General features: G+C 48.8%; 1 protein-coding gene across 2 annotated transcripts in view; it reads right to left on the bottom strand.

Annotated features, from left to right (window-relative positions):
• Acsf3 (acyl-CoA synthetase family member 3) overlaps window positions 1–20,108 on the bottom strand; it is a 52,096-nt gene that overhangs the window by 12,880 nt on the left and 19,108 nt on the right. For both annotated transcript variants that reach the window (XM_045151389.1, XM_004666076.2), the window contains 2 exons: window positions 16,525–16,634; window positions 1,713–1,839 (listed from right to left, as the gene is read on the bottom strand). In XM_045151389.1, coding sequence (XP_045007324.1) covers window positions 1,713–1,839; window positions 16,525–16,634 — 237 coding nt within the window. The remainder of the gene's footprint in view (window positions 1–1,712; window positions 1,840–16,524; window positions 16,635–20,108) is intronic.

Below are 20,108 nucleotides of genomic sequence, written 5' to 3'. Positions count from 1 at the left end.
CCATCACTGGACACCAAGGTCCCCAGCCCTGACCCTGTGATACCCATCCATGATAGTGCCTATGCAGCCTTCAGGGCACACTTAGGGCACTGCCTCACCTCTGGAGCTCATCCAATCTGCAACCCTCCCATACTCTATGCACCTGCCTCCCAGCCCTCTGTCCTATGCGGTGACTTCCCTTGGCCACCTGGCGATTCTTTGTGGTCTCCTCCGCCCTCCTTTATAGCCTCATGGCCCCATTTGGTGAGACACACAACTTCCTGGATGGCTGGGTCTCCCAGTACCTTGAGCTTGCAGGTCTTTACTTGGGGACCTCAAACTCTCCCTGGAGATCTGGAGAGAGGGACACCTCTGCCCACCTAGAGAATGTACTGGCCTACACTGGCTGGGACAAAACACACTTCCAAGGCCTATTGGGGCCACCAGCAGAGGGTCACATTTGTTGAGCCCATAGGCCACCCCTTCCCAACAGACCCCACCCACTTGGATACACCAGGACCAGTACGCTGTCCACCCAGGGCACACGACCTCCTCTCCTCTTTACCTGTCAGCATGGACCAGCGTATCACATGTGTGAAAATAGGCCTTTCTTTCTAGAAAGTATTACCTTAAGAATTAGAAAAGAGCATGTTCACATAAAACTTTTATAAATAGAGAGGGCTAGAAAGATGGCTTAGCTGTTAAGGCACTTGCCTGTGAAGCCTAAGGACCCATGTTCCATTCTCCAGGACCCACATAAGCACAAGGTGGTGCATGTGTCTGGAGCCCTGGCATGTCCATTCTCTCTCTCTCTCTCTCTCTCTCTCTGTTCTCCCCTCCCTCAAACAAATAAAATGTTAAAAAAAAAAAAAAAGAAGAAAAGAAACGGGGCTAGAGGGATGGCTTAGCAGTTAAGGGACTTGCCTGCAAAGCCAAAGGACCCAGGTTCAATTCCCCAGGAACCATGTAAGCCAGATGCATAAGGTGGCGCATGTGTCTGGAGGCCCTGGCATACCCATTCTTTCTTGCTCTATCTGCCTCTTTCTCTCTCTCAAATAAATAAATAAAAATAAAAAAAATTAAAAAAAAAATAAAGAGGAGCAAAAATGAAAATGAAAAACTACACAGAATCCCTCCATCTTGATATCAGGAACTCATGTACATGATGCCATTCGTGGGGAAAACATGGCAGTAAATAAACACAACTGTATACCATGTCTCCAGTACCCACTGGCACAGCGTTCTAGCCAGGCTAGCCTCCCACAGAAAGGGCAAGATGGGGTGGGAAACAATGCCCAGGTCGGGGACTCACAGTACATGCCAGGCATTGCCCAGCTGGCCTGGATCCTGTTGAATGTTTACACTTGCCCACAGGCCCCAGAGAGCAGACCTACTGTGGAACAATACAAATTAATGACCAAACCAAAACAAACCTCATTAGGTCAAAATGACTTCTGACCTCACGGTGGGGAGGGGAGCTATTAAGAGAAGGATGTAGCTGGTGTGATCATTGCGGGCAGAGCATGGTGGCGCACCTGGGAGGAAGAAGAGCTCCTGATTCTCAGGACAGTGGGACCAGGAAGATGTGACATCAATAGGGCTGTGGCAGTGCAGGCAGCTGGCAGCCACTACCTTCAGTGGAAGGTTTTGGAGTCCACAGGCTTAGCAGCACCAGCGTGGACTGGGCCCACTCCTGCCGTGGTTCTCTCTGCCCCTGCACAGCTGGGTCCTACCTGTTTTAAACCAGCCATCCGAAGTGAAAGCATTTTTAGTTTCTTCTGGTTTATCCCAGTATTCTTGAAACACAGAGGGTCCTCTGACAAGCAGCTCCCCTTCCTTTTCCTCGAACCCTGGGGTCACCTGCAAAAGGTGAGAGAGACATATGGGTCAGAATGGGGCACATTCCTCCCAGCATTAGGGTTTCCACTGTCCCCACACTCCAGGACTGGGAAGGCAGCGTCTACGCATCCCACAGGACAAACATGTTTTGAAATTAGATGGTTGGGATCTTTGAAAAAGTTTAGCCTTTGGGGCCGAAGAGATGACTCAGTGGTTAAAGGTGCTGGTTTGCAAAGCCTGCCAGCCTGGGTTCCGTTCCCCAGCACCCCTGTAAAGCTCGATGCAAAGTGGCACATGCATCTATGAAACCAACGTGCCTATGACAATGAGAGGCAGGCCAGCTGGTCTGATGTTCTTTTGCAGTCTTACAGTTCATTTGTAGTGGCAAGAGACCCTGTCTCCACAGAGGAGTACTGACACCTCACTGTTGTCTTCTGACCTTCGTGTGTGTGTGTGTGTGTGTGTGTGTGTGTGTGTGTGTGTGTATGTGTGTGTGTGTGTACACATACACATGCACACAGCCTTCAGTGAAGGAGAGTCCATCATTCCTGAGCCAAGGGCCCCTCCTCCATCTTTGGCCCAAGGTTCACAGCCCAGGGCCTAAGGTAGAGGTGAATGTCTGCCCACTTCTAAAAGCAGTACCCGGATCCTACCTCTGCACACTTCCCAGAAGCTGTGAAATACTTGCTGAGGCTGCCCAAGCACCTGGGGCACCAGCTCCCTGCAAGGCTTTCAGACAGTGACGGCTGCTCTCAATAACCAGCGAAGGGGAATGCCTGGCTGCTGAGCACAAGTGTAGCTACCTGGCATTGTCACAGACACAATGTGTCTTTGTCACAAAGCCCCTGTCCTGTTGGTGGTCATGCTGGGTAACGAGGTTATATGCTGCTGGTTAAGGCACTTACCTAACTTCTCATTGTAACTGCAGAGCATATACCTTCCACTCATTTAGTAATTTATTTATTTATTTATTTATTTTTGAGACAGTCTCACTCTGTGGCCCAGGTTGGCTACATAGTCCCAGCTAGCCTCAAACTTATGACAGTTCTCCTCTTTCAGCCTCCCACTTGCCGAGATTACAGGTGTGAACCACCACTTCTGGCTTTCCTATCACTTATGTAAAGAACAAAGTCCTTGGATGGTGCTCAGAAAGGTGTTCCCACAGGAGGTGACAAGCTCACTTGACTTACTGCCCTAAAGACCTTTGGGTGGAAAAGGTGTACAGAGGCAAGTGTCCATGATCTTGTCCCTGTGCAGACCTCAGTAATATATATATATATATATATATATATATATATATATATATATATATATATATATTTGCATCTTGGATTTTTTTAACAAAAACATTTTGAAAGTTTTTAAAATGGAAAAAATGGTTATATTTGTACAGCTGTACAATGCATTTGTATCTTAACTGCTACAGAAGGCTTAAAAAGTTAAAGCTTATAAAACTTGGCTGGGGGTTGGAGAGATGGCTTAGTGGTTAAGGTGCTTGGCTGCGAAGCCTAAGGACCCATGTTCGACTCTTCAGATCCCATGTAAGCAAGACACACAAAGGTGAGGCAAGCACAAGGTCTCACATGCCCACTAGGTGGTGCAAGCATCTGGAGTTTGATTGCAGTGGCTAAGGCCCTGGCACACCAATTTTCTCTCTCTATCTCTCTCTGTTGCTTTCTCTAAAAAAAAAAAATTAGCTGGGCATGGTGGGCAAGCCTTTAATCTAGCACCTGGAAGGCTGAGGTACGAGGAGCACTGTGAGTTCAAGGCCAGCCTGAGGCTATATAGTGATTTTCAGGTCAGCCTGGGCTAGAGAAAGACCCTACTTCTTGCTCAATAACAAGGCAACCAGGCAAGTTAATAAAGAAAGGCAGAAGAGTCAGGCATGGTGGTGCATGGTTTTAATCTCAGCCCTCGGGAAGCAGAGGTAGGAGGATTGCCATGAGTTTGAGGCCACCCTGAAATTACATAGTAAATTCCAGGCTAGCCTGAGCCAGAGTGAGACACTACCTTGAAAACCAAAAAAAAAAAAAAAAAAAAAAAGAGAGAGAGAGAGAGAGAGAGAGAGAGAGAAAAGAAAGAAAGGCAGAGAGCGGGAAAGGGAGAGAGATAGTAAGTACGGGTATGTGGCTATGCCAAGGCCTCCTGCCACTGCAAACTAATTCCAGATGCTTGCACCACTTTGTGTATATGGCTTTAGGTGTGTACTAGGAAATCAAACCCAGGCCATCAGGTTTTGCAAGCCTTTTCTCCAGCCCTTGTTTTTTTCTTTTTCTTCCTTAAGGTAGGGTCTCACTCTTGCCCAGGCTGACCTGGAATTCACTATTTAGTCTCAGGGTGGCCTCAAACTCATGGTGATCCTCCTACCTCTGCCTCCCGAGTGCTGGGATTAAAGGTGTGTGCCACCACACCCGGGTTTTGTTTTTTAAAACGGGATCTCATGTAACTTAGGCTGGACTTGAACATGCAATGTAGACAAGGATGACCTTGAACTGCTGATCCTCCTATCTCCATCTACCAAGTGCTAGGATTACAGACATGTGCTACCATGCCTGATTAACTTACTATTGAAGAGAGACTGTTTTTATACATTGAGTGCAGCATAAGTGTCCAGTGTTTAGGAAGTCTACAGACCAGGAGAAAATACTGGCAGACTGTGTATCCAACAAAGAACTCAGTGGCAAGAAAACAACCCTATAAGGATGATCTGAAGCACAGAACTGGCATTTGAGAGAAGAGTGCAGATGACAAAGGGACCCTGTGAAGATGGTAGGCACTGTTAGCCGCTGAGGATAAACACTTGCTAGAGCCACAACCAATATATAGTCATTAGAAAAATTCTAAACAATACCAAGTGATGGGAGGCACTGAGCAGGCAGAACCTCATGCCCCGTTGATGAGAATGCAAAACAGCACAGCTTTTCTGCAAGGGCAGATTGGGTGGCTTTTAAACAAACATGTACTAAAAGGACCAGCATCCTACTGCCAGGCATTTACCTTACAAAAATAAAAAACTTGCAAAAGACAACTCCACAATTAATGTTTATCACAGCTGTATTCATCTCAGCCTAAATCTGGAACAATCTGCATTAGGGCTTTGGTCACTGTGACAAATTTCCAAGCAAACAACCTAAAAGGCCAAGGCTTTCTTTGGCTAATAGCTTAGAGGCTTTGGTCCACTGGTACTGGGCTCCTTGCTCCCGGGCCATGACTAAGCAGAGTATCATGGTGGAGGGCTGTGGTAGAACAGGGCTGCTCAGCTCATGGTGAGAGAAAGAAGAAGCAGGATGAGAAAAGGGCTTGGGACAAGGTTTACCTTTCTAGGGTATGCCCCCATTATTCATCCCCCCACAAAGTTATCTCCACCTCCCAATGCCATCACATTACAACCCCATTGAGAAATGCATCAAGTACAACTCTGAGCATAGGGGATCCATTCACTTCCCAAAAGTCCATCAACTAGTGACCAGTCAGCCTTCCAGGGACACCTCAAATATCACAAGACCACATCACAAGACCCAAATGTCTTCCTACTACTGACTACAAAAGTGTCCACACATGGAACACTATTTGGCAGGAAAAAGGGACAAATTATAGGCACACTGCCACTTCTGGATGCACACGAGGCACCATCCCTGGAATGTGATGCTGTAGGATTCCACCCCGTGACACTGAGGAGACACACCTTGAAGGTGCAGCAGGCTGAGGCTGCTCAAGTGGAGCGCTGGAGGAAACCTCGTGGTGGGTCACAGCAGCTTGGGGTGGTGACTGCTCTGGATCCTAACCGTGGTGAGCAGTGTCAAGACTCATGACACTGTATGCCAAGAAGGTCACATTTATTGTGTTTTATAGAATATTGCTTCTCAGTTCCAAATTCTCTCTTAGCCCCGCTCAGCTTTGTACGTGTCTGCGTGACTCCTCACCCCGAGCATGATGGTGGTTCTCTGCATGGGCGCAGAAGAGCTCAGCAGTGTCAGTTGTAGGTATGGGCATCTGGTGTCCTGTTCTAGTCCTGCCAGCCTCCTGTCCCTGTGGTGAAGCCATGTTCTTTCCATAGCCAGATACAGGCTAAGACCAAGACGAGCCTCTTCCTTCCCCCACCCCCCCCAGCAGATGTGTGCCTGGCCCATGTGAGAGGGAGAGGAACCTCCAGTCAGACAGGGTGTCACTTTGCTTCAGATACTTATTCCCAGGCAAATTGAATTGCATGAGCTGGAGGCATACAGTTTAGTGGCTCTGAAATGCACATTCTCTTCCACATGTTACATTTCTGAAATCTGGATGAGTCTTGCCATGCGTGATAACTTGGATGCTCTGGGCTCCCAAGGATGTGTGGCACTAGCCCACCTATGACACATTAGCCACCCATTATTATACAGATGTGGGGATTGAACTCAGGTCCTCATGCGTATAAAGCAGACACATTACCCTTTTGGTAATAGCATTCCAGCAGGCATGAGGTGACATCTTGTCTTGGTGCTCACTCTATTCCCTTGAGGATTAGTCATGTTGAGTACTTTTCATACACCTGCTGTACAGTTGTGTATCTTTTTCTGAGAAACATCTATTGAAGTATTTTGCCCATTTTTCAGCAGAGCTGCTCACTTCCTTTCTGGTGAGCTGAGCACCCTTTATATTTTAGATATAATCCCTTATCAGATGCATGCAAATATTTTCTCTCAGTCTGTAGGAGGTCTTTTCATTGATAATTGTTTTCCTTTGCTATGCAGAGGCTTCTTAACTTAATGTAATCCAGCATCAAGTTTTGCTTTTGTGGCTGCTTCTGAGGTCCTATCTAAAACATCCCTGTCCCAGTGTCGTGAAGCATTCCCTTGTGTCTTCTTTTAGTTCCATAGCTTCTGATGTGACATTTAAGAATCTGTGAAGTTGGATCATGCTGTGCCCAGAAACTATAGGTTATTATCACAAAAATTTTCCATGCCAGGGGTAGGATACTTCCCAGCAAGTTACTGGCCAGGGAAGCTCCTCATACACCCAAAACATTACAGGCTATTGACAAGGCTCCTTGGTTGGCCACAAGAACTAGATGGTAAGACTCTACTGCTAAAGACCCCTCATGCTTGGGCTGCATGCAGGTCACTAAGAAATCAAGCTGGAGCATAACTGGAAGCCTCGTTCCTATTAACCAGCTGTCAGGATGCTGGAAAGACCTATGTAGCCTGTGTGGGGAGAAAAGTCATCAATGGTCTTAACTAGCAGTGGACCTTGCAAGTTTTGTGGCTGGCCAGCAAGGCAAAATGCACCAACTGGTGCAATGGTGGCATGTCTGTTTTGGGGGAAACCAGTTGCTCTCTGATTAGATTTGAGGCCTGACCCATAGGAGGGAATTCATGCCTGGTACTGAAAACCTCAATATAAGCCTATGGCTGGAGAGATCATAAGCCCTAAGGGGGAAACTATGACTGTTGTCTGGCTAAGTGGATATATTATGACCTCCAAACTTCCCTCTAAATACTTATGGTTATGTTCACATATCAATGCTACTCTCACTTTGGGTTACAGAAGCTTCTCTTTTCATATGGCAGTGACCACTGGGGTGACTCAAAAATGGTCAAAGTGCTGAGAAGTGACAGTCAAATGTTCAGCACTGAGACGTCTTTATAACACCCTCTAAGGCTCAGGGACCATTGCAAAAGAGGTGGCTGGAAGGATGTTAAGAGCCAAAGGTGAGGGAAGACTGTTCACAATGCTGTAGTCCAGACACAGAGTGGCCTTGATCTTCATGACCTCACAGTGAGCAGTCAGTGCTACATACACAAGACCTGCACCATAGGAGGGGACAAAGGATGGCATCAAAGTAGAAGAGAGACTAATTGGAAAGAAGACATTCAGTGGAGGGAAGCATGGAGAGTATTGGCAGGGGATTATGATCACGGTATATTGTCTGTATTTATGGAAGTTGTCAATAAAAGGTTTGTTTTTTTTTTTTTAAAGAAAATTAAACAGCAGAGCTAAATAGAAAAAAGAATTTTTACTCCACTTTGAGTTGAATTTTATATATAGTGAGAATTGGTCATCTGATTTTGAATTAGGGTCTCAACAAGAGACCCTAACCCAAACAATTCAAGACCCAGACTGGCCTTGAATTCACTGTGTAGTGTAGGCTGGACTCCCAATTTATGAGCCTCCTGCCTCAGTCTCCTGAGTACGGAGGTGGAAGGTATATAGCACCACTACCCCAGGTCGGACTTTCTTATTCTGTAGATGGACATCCAGCTTTCCTCAAACACTTACTGATGAGACTGGCCTTTCCCCAAAATATGTTCTTGCTACTTTTTTCTATCAACTAAAAAATATGAGGATTTATTTCTTGGGTCTTTATTCTGTTCTGTTGGTCCACATGTGTCTTCTTATTTCCCTTCTTCCTTTTCTTCCCTTCCGCCTATTACCCCCCCCCCCCTACCCTTTTTAAAATCTCAGTACCATGCTCTTTTGGTCACAGCAGCTCTATAGCATATTTTGAGGTCAGGTATGATGCCTATAGCTTTGTTCATTTTGCTCAGATTGCTTTGGCCATTTTGGGTCTTTATTTATTTCTCGAGTCCCTTAACATTGGCTATTTTCCCATTTATCTGTGTATTCTTCAATTTCTTTTTTTAAAAAAAGATTGTGTGTATGTGCGTGTGTATCATGTGCACACATATAGGTATGAAAGCCCCAGAATACATGTGGAGGTCAGAGGATAATTTCAAGTGCCTGTGTTCCACTCTCTTTGAGGCAGGGTCTCTTACTGCAGCAAATGAACTGCCAGACTGCAAACAAATGTCAGGCTAGCTGGCCTGTAGGCTGTGGATTCTCCTGGCTCTGCCTCCCATTGCTGTAGGTGTGTTGGGATCACAGATGCATACACCACTTTACATGTGTGCTGGGGGATTGAACCCAGGTTTACAGGCTTCATGAGCAAGCACCTTTAACCACTGAGCAATCTTCCTAGCACTTTTTCAATTTCCTAACAATACTGTATAGGTTTTAATGAAGAGATCTTTTAACTCCTCAGTTAAGTTTAATCCTAAGTATTTTATTATTTTTTGGAGGCTATTATAAATGGGGTTGTTTTCTTGATAATTTTTCAGATAGTGCACTATTAGTGTATAGAAACGGTACTGATTTGTATATGTTGATTTTGTGTCCTACAACATTATTGACTTTGTTTAGACCAAATGGTGCTTTTTACTGGTAGATTCTTTAGGGTACAAAGATAATTTGACTGTCTCCTTTCTAATTTTGATAACTTTTTACTCCTTTTTTTTCACCTAAGTTCTTGGCTGCTTTTAGTATGACACTGAACAGAGTGGCCATGTCTGTCTTGTTCTAGATCTCAAAGGAAATTTTTTTTAAATTATTTAATCATTTGCAAGCAGAGAGATACAAAGACAGAGACAGACAGAGATAGAGAAAGGGAAAGAGAGAGAGAGAGAGGGAATGAAAATGAGCATGGCAGAGCCTCCAGCCACTGCAAACGAACTCCACATGTATGTGCCACTTTGTGCTGACTTATGTGGGCACTGGAGAACCAAACTTGGGTCCTTAGGCTTCACAGGCTAGTGCCTCAACCACTAAGCCATCTGTCCAACCCCTCAAAGGAAAAGGTTTTCACTTTTTGTCCATTAAGTATAATGTTTGCTGTGAATTTGTTTGAAATGACTTAAAAATAATAGGCAAAGCAGAATGTGGTGCACGCCTTTAATCCCAGCACCTGGGAGGCAGAGGTAGGAGGATCACTGTGAGTTCAAGGCTACTAGAATTCTAGGTCACCTGAGCTAGAGCAAGACCCTACCTTGAAAAAGAAACAAAACAAAACAAAAAGGAAAGAAAGAAAAAGGAAAACAGGGGGGAGCAAATATATAGAGAACAAGGGAGAGCAGATGGGTGGTTGCTTGGGTGAGCGACGTGGGTGGGATAAAGATGACCAGCAGTTGTAGTCCAAGGTGATGAAGTACTCTAAAATCAATAGTGAGGACAGACGTATGGCTGTGAAAACACTGAGCACTGCCGGGCTGTTCACTCACAGGGTACACTGTATGACCTATGATTCATATGTTAATATAGCTCTTTTAAACAAAAACCCCGACAATGATAAACAATGTAATTTTGTTTTCTGAGTTATCCCTGAGAATACCCTGAGCTCCTGGGAGAAAAATGTAATCCCCAAGGATCATAGAGGGCTAGAGGCTGCTGGTCAGCACTGGGACAGCAGGACAGAGGGTCAAGGCAACAGGAGAAATGCTGGCAGGGATGGCGGGATGGAGGGTTTCCTGCATTTCCTGAGTGTTCTCTTAAAGAGCACCTGGGGAAGCAGGCCTTGTACATGGGAAGGAAGAGACTCTGAGAAGCTAAGCCACATGCAGCTTTCCATAGCCAGCTGGGTACAGGTGACCTGCTTTACTTTCTTTTATGCAAGTGTCTTATATCTGTGTTATGCTTGTGTGTTGAGGCCAGAGGTGGGCAATGAGTGTCTTCCTCAATAACTCGCCACCTTATAGTCTCCAAAAAATATTTTTAAAAATATTTTTATTTATTTATTTGACAGAGAGAAAGAGAGAGAGAGAGAGACAGACAGACAGACAGACAGACAGACAGAATGGGTGCACCAGGGCCTCTACTAGCCACTGTAAACAAACTCCAGACGCATGCACTCCCTTATGCATCTGGTTTATGTGGGTCCTTGGGGATCAAACCTGGGTCTTTTGGCTTTGCAGGCAAACACCTTAACTACTAAGCCATCCATCCAGCCTTCAAAAAATATTTATTATTATTTATTTATTTATGAGAGACAGAATGGGCCCACCAGGGCCTCTTGTCACTGCACACAAACTCTAGACACATGTACTACTTTGTGCATCTGGCTTTATATCAGTACTGGGGAACTGAACTTGGACCAGCAGGCTTGCAAATAAGTGCCTTTAACCACTAAGTCATGGCTCCAGCCCCTTTCTACCTTATTTTTGCACTCACTGAACCTGCAGCTCATTGATTCATTTAGACTAGCTAGCCAGCCAGCCCCAAGGATCCTCCTGACTCGACCTCCCTGGTGCTGGGATTATAGACACACATTACATTATCCAGCATTTTACATGGTTCTAGGGATTCAAACCAGGACCTCAAGCTTGAGTAGCAAACACTTGACCAACTTAGCCATCTCCCCAGCCCTTGCCCTACTTTTCTACTTAAAGATTCCCTAGCTGGGGGTCATGCTGTCTTCTAACTGTCCCTTTACAGACAGGATGAATCCTCACCCCACAAGAGGGACATATAGCCTCATGAGGGTCTACTTTGTCTGAAGTAAGTGCTGTTAGGTGAGGAACATGGAAGTCCAGTGATGAAGTGTGGGAAAAGAAAGTACAGTGGGGTCTGGAGAGATGGCTCAGCACTTAAGGAACCTGCCTGCAAAGCTTAATGACCCGTTTGATTCCCGAGTGCCCAAGCAAGATGTACAAAATGGCACATACATGTATCTGGAATTTGTTTGCAGTGACTAGAGGCCCTGGTGTGCCTATTCTCTCCCTCCCTGCCCTGTCTCCCTCCCTGAATATGTGTGTGTGTGTGTGTGTGTGTATGTGTCTGCTTGCAAGTAAGTAAATAAATAAACAATATGAAGGAAAGCAGAGTGGGAGGATGGAGAGGCTAGTGAACATGGGGAGGGAAGGCCATGATGGAGCTGGCTGCTGTCCAGGATGATGGCTTGCATATGGGGAAATGACGAGGTAATTAATTTCTTTAAGGGGGAAATAAAAAGAAGTGAGCTGGCTACAGTGGTAGCTGGCTGCCCTGGCCCACGCTCACAGTGGCTGCAATCTCAGCAAGAGAAGCAGCTCTGTGTGAAGGCCCTGGCTCCAGGGTGGCATTATCCACAGCTGTGCAACATTTATCTGTTGATAGACCCCTATTGTCACTGGGTAGTGTTTGGCTTTCATGTAAGCGAGCAATTGGAAAAAATTAAAAAATAAATAAATAGACAATGCCTGGTGTGCTCACAGGCAGGCCTAACAGTGGGAGCCAGCTGGAAAGCCGAGGTACATGCAATGTGTCGCAGCCAGCAGAGCGGGCCGAGTGCACAGGAGCGAGGGGCGCTTAGCCCTCCAGCCCCGGGAGGAGACAGGCCAGGAGCTCCCTGTGTGTCTCTGTGTGCAGAACACTGTGCAGGCGGAGCAACTTCAGAGGGAGGCCCATCTACAGGACTTGTGCGCCTGACCTCCTGCCAGAGCTGTGACTCCGGAAGCCTGGCCATAGAGCAGCACACACTTGGAACATGGTGCCATGAGACTAACGAGGCTCCAGGACAGGAGAGGACTTGGCGGGTCCTGCACAGAAAGCCCAGTCTCAGGAACCCCTGCCAGGTGGTGAGGGTTTTTACCCAGCTTCCATGCTGGGTTTCTTCTGAAAGACCCAGGAGGCCCCTCCCTGCACTGGTGCATGGAGCTGCTTTCCAGAAGACAGCCTCAACTTGCAGCTCTGACTGACAACACCCCCTCAACCCAGAGTGCTCCTGGGATTTTATTTATTTATTGAAGACAGAGAGAGAGAGAGAGAGAGAGGGGTGGGGGGAGGAAGGAGGGAGGGAGGGAATGAGAGAGAGAAAGAGAGAGAGAAATGGGTGCTCCAGGGCCTCCAGCCACTGCAAATAAACTCCAGACATATGTGCCACCTTGTTCATCTGGCTTACGTGGTACTGGGGAATTGAACCTCGGTCCTTAGGCTTCATAGGCAAGTGCCTTAATTGCTAAGCCATCTCTTCAGCCTGACAGTATTATTATTATTTCTCTTTATGATTATAAAAGGCTGTCAGGCTGGTGATAAAACATGCTCTTGAGGATTCGAGGACCCAAGTCAGCTGTTGTGTGGGGGCCCTACTTCCCTGAGGCTCGAGCTTAGAAAGACTGAGGCGCCAAGGACAAGTCATGGATGGCCTTCCCCGTGAACATGTGTGCTCCAAAGCTATAGGGAAGGGGAGCCTAGCCCAGGTCCCAGGGGCTTCAGTAGGCTCATAGGAATGGATCCAGGAATGATAAGGGCAATGGCCACAGAAGACACATCTGTCCTGCTGTACCCCAGATGGATTAATGCGGAGTGGGAAATTTCTGACTATCCCCATATAAGCACACAGGTGATTTCCCACAAACAAGGCAGGATCATTAAAAGATTCTGGGGTGGTGGTCAAATAATAAGTTCTGGCCTTTCTTTTGTGTGTGTGTGGGGGGGCGGGGGGAGAGGGCTGTTGAGGATGGGACTCAATGCCTCATGTATATAGGCAAGCATTCTACCACTGAATTCCACCCCAGCCCAAAGTCCTAAAATGCCTCACACTCAAAGGCATACACTCAAAGGAAACAGCACCTCTCCTTTGGAGTGTGCGCAGGGTCCAGCACATCAGAGCAGCATGAGCATAAGAACTCTGTTCCCACGCCAGCCACTGCTGACTCAAAGAAGATGGTGCAAGGTCATCTCAGAAGTGATGCAGGGTCAGAGGGATCAGGTAGTGATACTCCGCAAAGGTAGGGTCTGGCTGGGCCCCACGTGCTAGGAAGAATCTGGGTAAAAGACCCCAGGGCCTGTGCGGATGGATGCATGCCACAGTCTGTGCACAGGTGGACGTGTCCTCCAGATGATGGTGAGGCTGCACCTTGGATGTTCCCCAGGCAGGGCATCTGATGACAAGGATACCCCACCTGTGAACTTGGTACCTCAAGGCTGCCTATAGCAGTCCCACAGGTCTGTCCCCTATGCTACACACACGGGTGCTGAGCATAGTAGCCACTGCCCACGACCAACTAGAAATGGACTCTTGTCAGGAGGACATGTCAACATTTAAAGTTATGCTCTCAAGATTCAAGGGTAAATGCTTTGGGATTTACCAGTAAGTATGAAAACACCAAGTAGAGATCCCTACACACTCAGCTCAAAGGGTTTGTGTCACACACACACATACACACGCCCTTCCTCCCTCCCCCCCCTCCATAGTCACCATCACTAGCAAAGAGGCCAGCCTCCCTGATGGTGGACCCGGACACTAGAGGCAGGCAGCCCATCAGCAAGGGGATGAGGGAGGTAGAACTGACAGCACTGAGGCTGACGAAGGTGTCCTCATGGCAAGTGGGCAGTGGCCTGGAAGGATTCAGACATCTGAGACCTAGGGGATCTCAGCACAGACACCTTCCTGCCCCCATGACCACATTTCTCTCCATGGCCGCTTTCTGTTTACTGAGAGGTGCCACAGGTGGGGCACTATGCTTCTTGCTTCAACCAAGGCCTGGTAACCACCTGCTAGCAAAGTCTTGAAGCACAGTTTGAGAACCGTCCTCTTGTAACAACTAAAAGCCAGCCTGACCCAGCTGGGATCCAGCATCAAGGGAGAAGGAACACACACCATTGATGTTATAGGGTCTAGAGACAACTGTGCATCAGGTTAAACTTGACATGGTATCTCTGAGCCCACACTGACTGTGGCTGTGCAGGAGGACCACCTTGGGCCCTGGTCAGCTAGGAGCCCTGTCATCAGATGAATGTCCAGGCACAGTGGTGGGGTGAAGGGCCACCATGCCTGTCTGGGGTAATATGTGGAGTGTCAGTCCGTTGGCCACCCTTTGCATGGGACTTTAGAAAGAAGGGTAGGTACTTTTTTGGCTCAGGCAGTGTTTGCTGCCTTTGGGGACCCTGGAGCAACTCAGGCCTTCAGTTCTGGGTAGTGCTTTCTCCAGGAAGGGAGGGTACAATCCTGATCCAGTCTATGGCTGAGCTGGGCAGGTTCTGCAATAGATCTCAGCTCCACACTAACACCAGACTGGCCTTATGACCCTCATGCTACTCAGTGTCTTTCTGAGCCTCCCCACTCCAGTCACTGGAGCCCTGGGTGCAGGCTGCCCTCTCTCCCAGGTGCCCTGAGTTGGGCTGCTGATCCTTTCTATTCTAAGGGTGTCTCAGGAAGGAGCCCTGTGCGGCTGAAGAAGTATGGGCAGTGATGACCAGGTGGGCAACAGCTTCCAGTGCAGGTGCTGAGCAGCTATGTTCCATGTTGACAAGATGGAAGGTTCCCGCTCCCCACCCCCCTATCCTAGGCAAGAGTTTGGCTTCTTTCTGAAGAACAGGTGCTCCTGCACCAGCTGAGAACGTCTGAGTGGGCAGTGCTACCGTGAGGTGTTGGCCTCCCATGGACCTCTCCTTTCTCTGCTGACAGAAGAGTCCCTGACCCAAAAGCCCTCTGGTAATGTTCCATCACTGCAAAAAGGCCTGAACTAGCCAAGTCTGGGGAGGCAGGTAGCCTGAGTGTGCAGTGGTGCCCCTAAGCTGAGGGTGTAGCAGGTAGGGCACACAGCCAGGAGTCAGTAAAGATGGGTGATTACAGACACCCAACATGCAAGGTGGCAGAAGCAGGGCCAGGCCAGGGTGGTCAGAGGAATATGACTAAGGCGTAGGGTCTTGAGCTTGCCTTAGGGCACCGGGGAGGCAAGAGGCATTCTGCCAAGAGCTGGGCGATGAGAGTGGTCATCTGGGGAAGGCTGCCCCACAGGACTGCTTAGGTAAGAGCTCAGTGGGACTCACAGGCAGCCCAGGGCATAAGATAGGCAATGCTGACCCTGCCTGTAGGGGGAGGGGAGAAATTGTTCTGGGTATAATGGAATATCTACTTTGTGCAGTCACTGAGACGTTCCATAGTCTTACACTCAGAGCCACTGTATCTCACTGGCTTGCTTGCTGGAGCATGAGCAACTATCTGTTCCTTGGTGGAGACCAAGGTCACTGAGGGTGGGGACTGTCTGAAGTGCACTTGGAACAGGCCCACAGGGCAAGCATGGTCACCTGTGCAGGGAGTCTTGGGAGAGCTGGGAACCAACCCCCTGCCTACTCCCCAGCAAGACAGCATCATGTTGGCAAAGGAATGGACTCAAGGAAGAACTCAAGACTCATCATTAATGGTTCTCAGGATGACAGGATTGGTCACATGTAACACCCAGCACCAACATCAACCTTAGTCATTTCCTTCCAGGTGAAAAGTACATTTCTCATAAATCCTAAACTCTCCATGGCTGAGGAGGGCCTTTACTATCCCTTTGGCTTTTCAAAAAATATTTTTATTTATTTGTTTGCAAACAGAGAGAGAGAAGAGACACAGATAGAGAGAATGGGTGCACCAGGGCCTCCAGTCACTGCAAATAAACCCAGATGCATGTACCACTTTGTGCATCTGGGTTTACATGGGTACTGGGGAATAAAACCTGGGTTGTTAACCTTTGTAGGCAAGCGCCTTAACCACTGAGCCATTTCTCCAGCCCCTATCAGTGAGTTCTTAGCTCTTAAAATCCTTAGTGAAATCAAACAACATCCTCCTCTTGTCCACCATGAAAAGAGTCACGAAGCCTCCTGCTGCCAAGGGACCACCTAAGCACAGTGCTCCATCCAGGAGGCACCAACACCTGCCTGTGAGGACCCCTGCTGTGCTGCCTAAGGCTTCTCTTTAGCAAGGCCATGTGACCCCTGAGATTCCCCCAGGAACAGAGCCACAGGCAAAAGCTGGACTGAGCAACTAGGGGCAGGGCACCCTGAATTCCCCTCCTGGCCACGGGAGGAGATGGAAGACCCCCATGGGTGAGGCCTAGACACAAGAGCATGTACCCCACCCCCACCACATCTACTCCCAGTGCAGGGGCAGCAACCCCCAAGAGAAAGAGGTGACTTCACACGCAGTACTACCTTTGTCTCCCTCTCGTTTCCCTCTGCGTGGATGTCGTAAGAGGAGCCCTTCTGCAGGCTTTCGGAGATGATGCGTACTTCCACTCCAGGCAGTGGGATCCCCACAGAACCTGCAGAAACATGAGGAAAGAGGTGGAAGTTGGAAGGATCTGGAGGAGAGAACTATGTACACTGTGTGGCTGGGGCTGGGTTTTGTGTGAATGGCTCGCCAGAGTCAGCATTGGGAGACGATCCATGTGCGCTGTGACCCTGAGAGATGTGGATGCAAACCCTGTGCACAAAACCTCCACTTAGAACTGTGCCTGGGTCCTGCTGTCACTACGGTGGTGGCCCCGGGTCAGCTCACGAGTCATGTGGCTGTCCAAGCCATGCCAGGAGGCTTCACAACCACCATGATGGGTCTTTTACTTTCCCCTACCTGACAAGGAAAAAGCTGGCACCCCAGCTGGATGACTCAGAAGCTGTCTTCTATGAGGAGATCGGTATGTGTAGAAATAGGCTAAAATCAGCTACTGGAGTCCCCCAGAAAGGGCTGAGGTTCAAAGTGAGTGATATCCACAGGGCAGGGGCATCTTGCATTGGTAATGTATCAGGCACCTATGGTTTGCTTTGTGTGCTGGGCTGACCCCGTGTCATTGGAACAACACTTCCACCTTCGACGACAAGGCAGAACCCAGGTCGGGATGCATCCAAGAAGTCCCCCGTGCACCTGGGCAGCAATGCCCTGCCCAGCACGGGAGGTGATGTTGGATCACTCTGCTGTCTGCTTGGGACCCTGGTAGGTTAGCAAAGTCTGGGTTTAGAGAGTGACTCTGGTTAGGGTTAGTGCCTTGGGACCCACACATGAACAGCAGGAGCAGAGTGGAGGGCAAAAGAGTCTCCACACATAGGTGCAAGGACCCTGTTCACCTGCTTAACTCCTGAGAGTTTACTTTACAGTTCCAGAACCTTTATTTTAACTACCACAGTGATGGGGGTCTGTGACAAGACAGAAGTCTCCCAGGATGGCAGCTTGAAGGACCACCACAGACAGTGCCCTGGCTTGGGCTCCTGGTAAGGTATGTCTGTACCAGCTTTGTTTTAGGGAAGGTGCATGTGGTCCTTCCCACTGTGGAAGGCCAGGAGGCATGTGTAGAGTGGGTCACCACCCTTGGAAATTACTGGCTACTTACTACAGGTGTGTGGAGGCCTCACACCTCACCTCCAGGTGGAAATGTGTCACCACCCAGGGGGATGCAGCTAAGCAGAGTCTTTCCCCCCCATCTGCTTTTTTGCCTTCTGAAACTTTAAAAACCAGAGTGACCTTGTATGATATGATTAAATGTTTCAAAGAGCATGGATCGTGGCAGTAAGGAGTCACGATGCTGTGTGGCCCCCACCTCTTATTACCTGGGGAACACCTGCCAGCAATGTCAGCCCCATTCCCCAGTGGTACCAATGGATCCTGTCATTCTTTGAGACAGGTTGGACGACTTCCCGAGATCCCCACCAGACACACAGGGCTCCATGAGTGTGACTTCAGCATAGTACAGGTGTGAACAAGGCTGCCACCTCCCTCAGAGGCAGAAAGAGTGCGTGGTTCTCATTCCTGCTGAACGCCTATCTAGCAGCTGCATGACCCCCTGGGGCTCCAAGCCCTCTCTGACAACAGCGCTACTTCCAGAGAGCCGAGCTGAGTGTCAGCAGGCAGCGAGCTGTTCTCAGGCCTCAGGGCACAAAGGAGGAGTCTGTGGATGGACCTGAGGCCCAGGGCCACCTCTGGGTGGGCAGGTACGGCACTGAAGTCTCCAGGATGCATCTAGAATCAGCACTCTCAGGGGCAGGGCCCCTCGTGGGCCAGAATTAACAGCGGTACAATCATTCTTCCAACAGCCAGCCATTCTTTAGGATGGTGCCAGTTCTTCCCAGATAATGAACTGGCCTTTGGCATCCATCTCAGGGTCTGGGGACGTGCTGCCTCTTTGCAGCCTGGGTCCTGAGAAGCAAAATGGTGACAAGGTCCCAGAGCCCCTGTCAACGCTGGAGCTGTGCCCTGCAGGAGCTCTTCGCACCTCTGATCTCAGCCCCAATTAGAGTGTGATTAAGCCCAGTGAGAGAGAACTCAGTCATGAATTATTCATCACCCTGCCCAGCCATGGAGAGGACCAGAGGAGCGGACAAGCCAGCACACAGCAGTGCTCACCCTTCATGGCTGTGCTTAGGGCAGACTGTGCCCTCTGTCTGGTAGGTTTCAGATTTCAAAAGAATCCCCATGGTAGCCTGGCCCTGCCCACTGCAGGAGTAAGCCTCGGAGGTTCTTCAGGCAGGAAGAAGGGATGGTCAGGTAGGAGTCCTAGCTACGAGCAGCATAGGGGACACAGTACGGAGGGGGAAGGATCTAGGCTATAAGTTCAAAGCCTTTAGTGGAAATAAACTATTGGCCCAAGATCAGTGTTGCATAGGGCCTGGATGCAGCAGGGCTATGCCGATGCTGTGGGAAGAGCCTTTCCAGCTTATAACTCACTAATGTCACTAGACTTGCATGGCACACTTCTGAAGTTCACGCTGGGGAGGCCACTGTTTGCTTTTTCCAAACTGGAGAACTCTGGCCACACAGGGCTACTGGGGCTGACTCAACCCCGTGGTGATTTAGAGGCCAGAACCGAGCCACAGGTATTTGACCCTGTCCTAAAGAACAGCAATAGGGCCCAGGCTCCTAGGCTCTGTCTATGAGTCTAAGCAAGGCCTGTAGCCAGTTATTTAAGACTCATGAGTTTCTGCCCAGTGAACCCTGACTTTCTATTTCCTAGTCAGAAGGCTGACCAAAGCAGGAGAGAAGGGACTTCAGGGAACTCTTGGTTTGCTTAGGAATTCTGTCCTTCTGGAGGCAAGCCTGCATTTCACACTCTTTGGTGTGGATGGCCCCTGCAAGCACCATATGGACAGTTCTCCGTGGCCTCCTGTGGGCAGTCGGGTGCTGACTGTACTTGTTCCTTCCTATCCTGCTCCTGGCCCCACTCTTCACATTTGTATTTGCTGTCATTATTGAGGCTAGAGAGGACACTGTTCCTCTCTCTTCTTCCTTTTATTCCTTCCTTCCAAATTTAGGTTCTGTCCAGCCACTGTGCTCCCAAGAGCATAGCACATCTATGGGAACCTGTGAGAGTATGCTCCCAAGCTGAATGACTGTGGACAGCTAGTGGCTTCCTAAGCTGTCTCCTCATGCATAACGGGGTGAGGTGCTCGGAGAGGACACAAACTCTGCTGTGTGACGCTCTCACACATTCCACACTGCCAGCTCTGACAGAGCTTGGAGCCTGCTGCTGCCTGCCCTCTGCACTCGGGGAATCGGTCCTGCCGCAGCTCTAGTTTTGATCACTAGCTAGTGTCAAGAATTGAGTGGAGACATGGCTTTTGAGTGGGGCCATCACAGCTACCAGTAAGGACTACAGATGAGATGGTGTAGACCCAAGGCACTCCTCCGGTCTAGGATCAAGCTCCCACCCCCTGTCTGTCAGTTGGCTGTGGCTGCAGAGGAGTCCAGGTATCCGAGACTGCCATCATTCTTACCACTCACACTGCCTTTGCACAATCAGTCCAACTCT

The sequence above is a fragment of the Jaculus jaculus genome, chromosome 1, assembly GCF_020740685.1.
Source record: "Jaculus jaculus isolate mJacJac1 chromosome 1, mJacJac1.mat.Y.cur, whole genome shotgun sequence".
In the NCBI taxonomy this organism is placed as follows: Eukaryota; Metazoa; Chordata; class Mammalia; order Rodentia; family Dipodidae; genus Jaculus; species Jaculus jaculus.
Note: the sequence above shows the minus strand (reverse complement) of the source record. Positions and strands in the feature narration are given on the sequence as shown.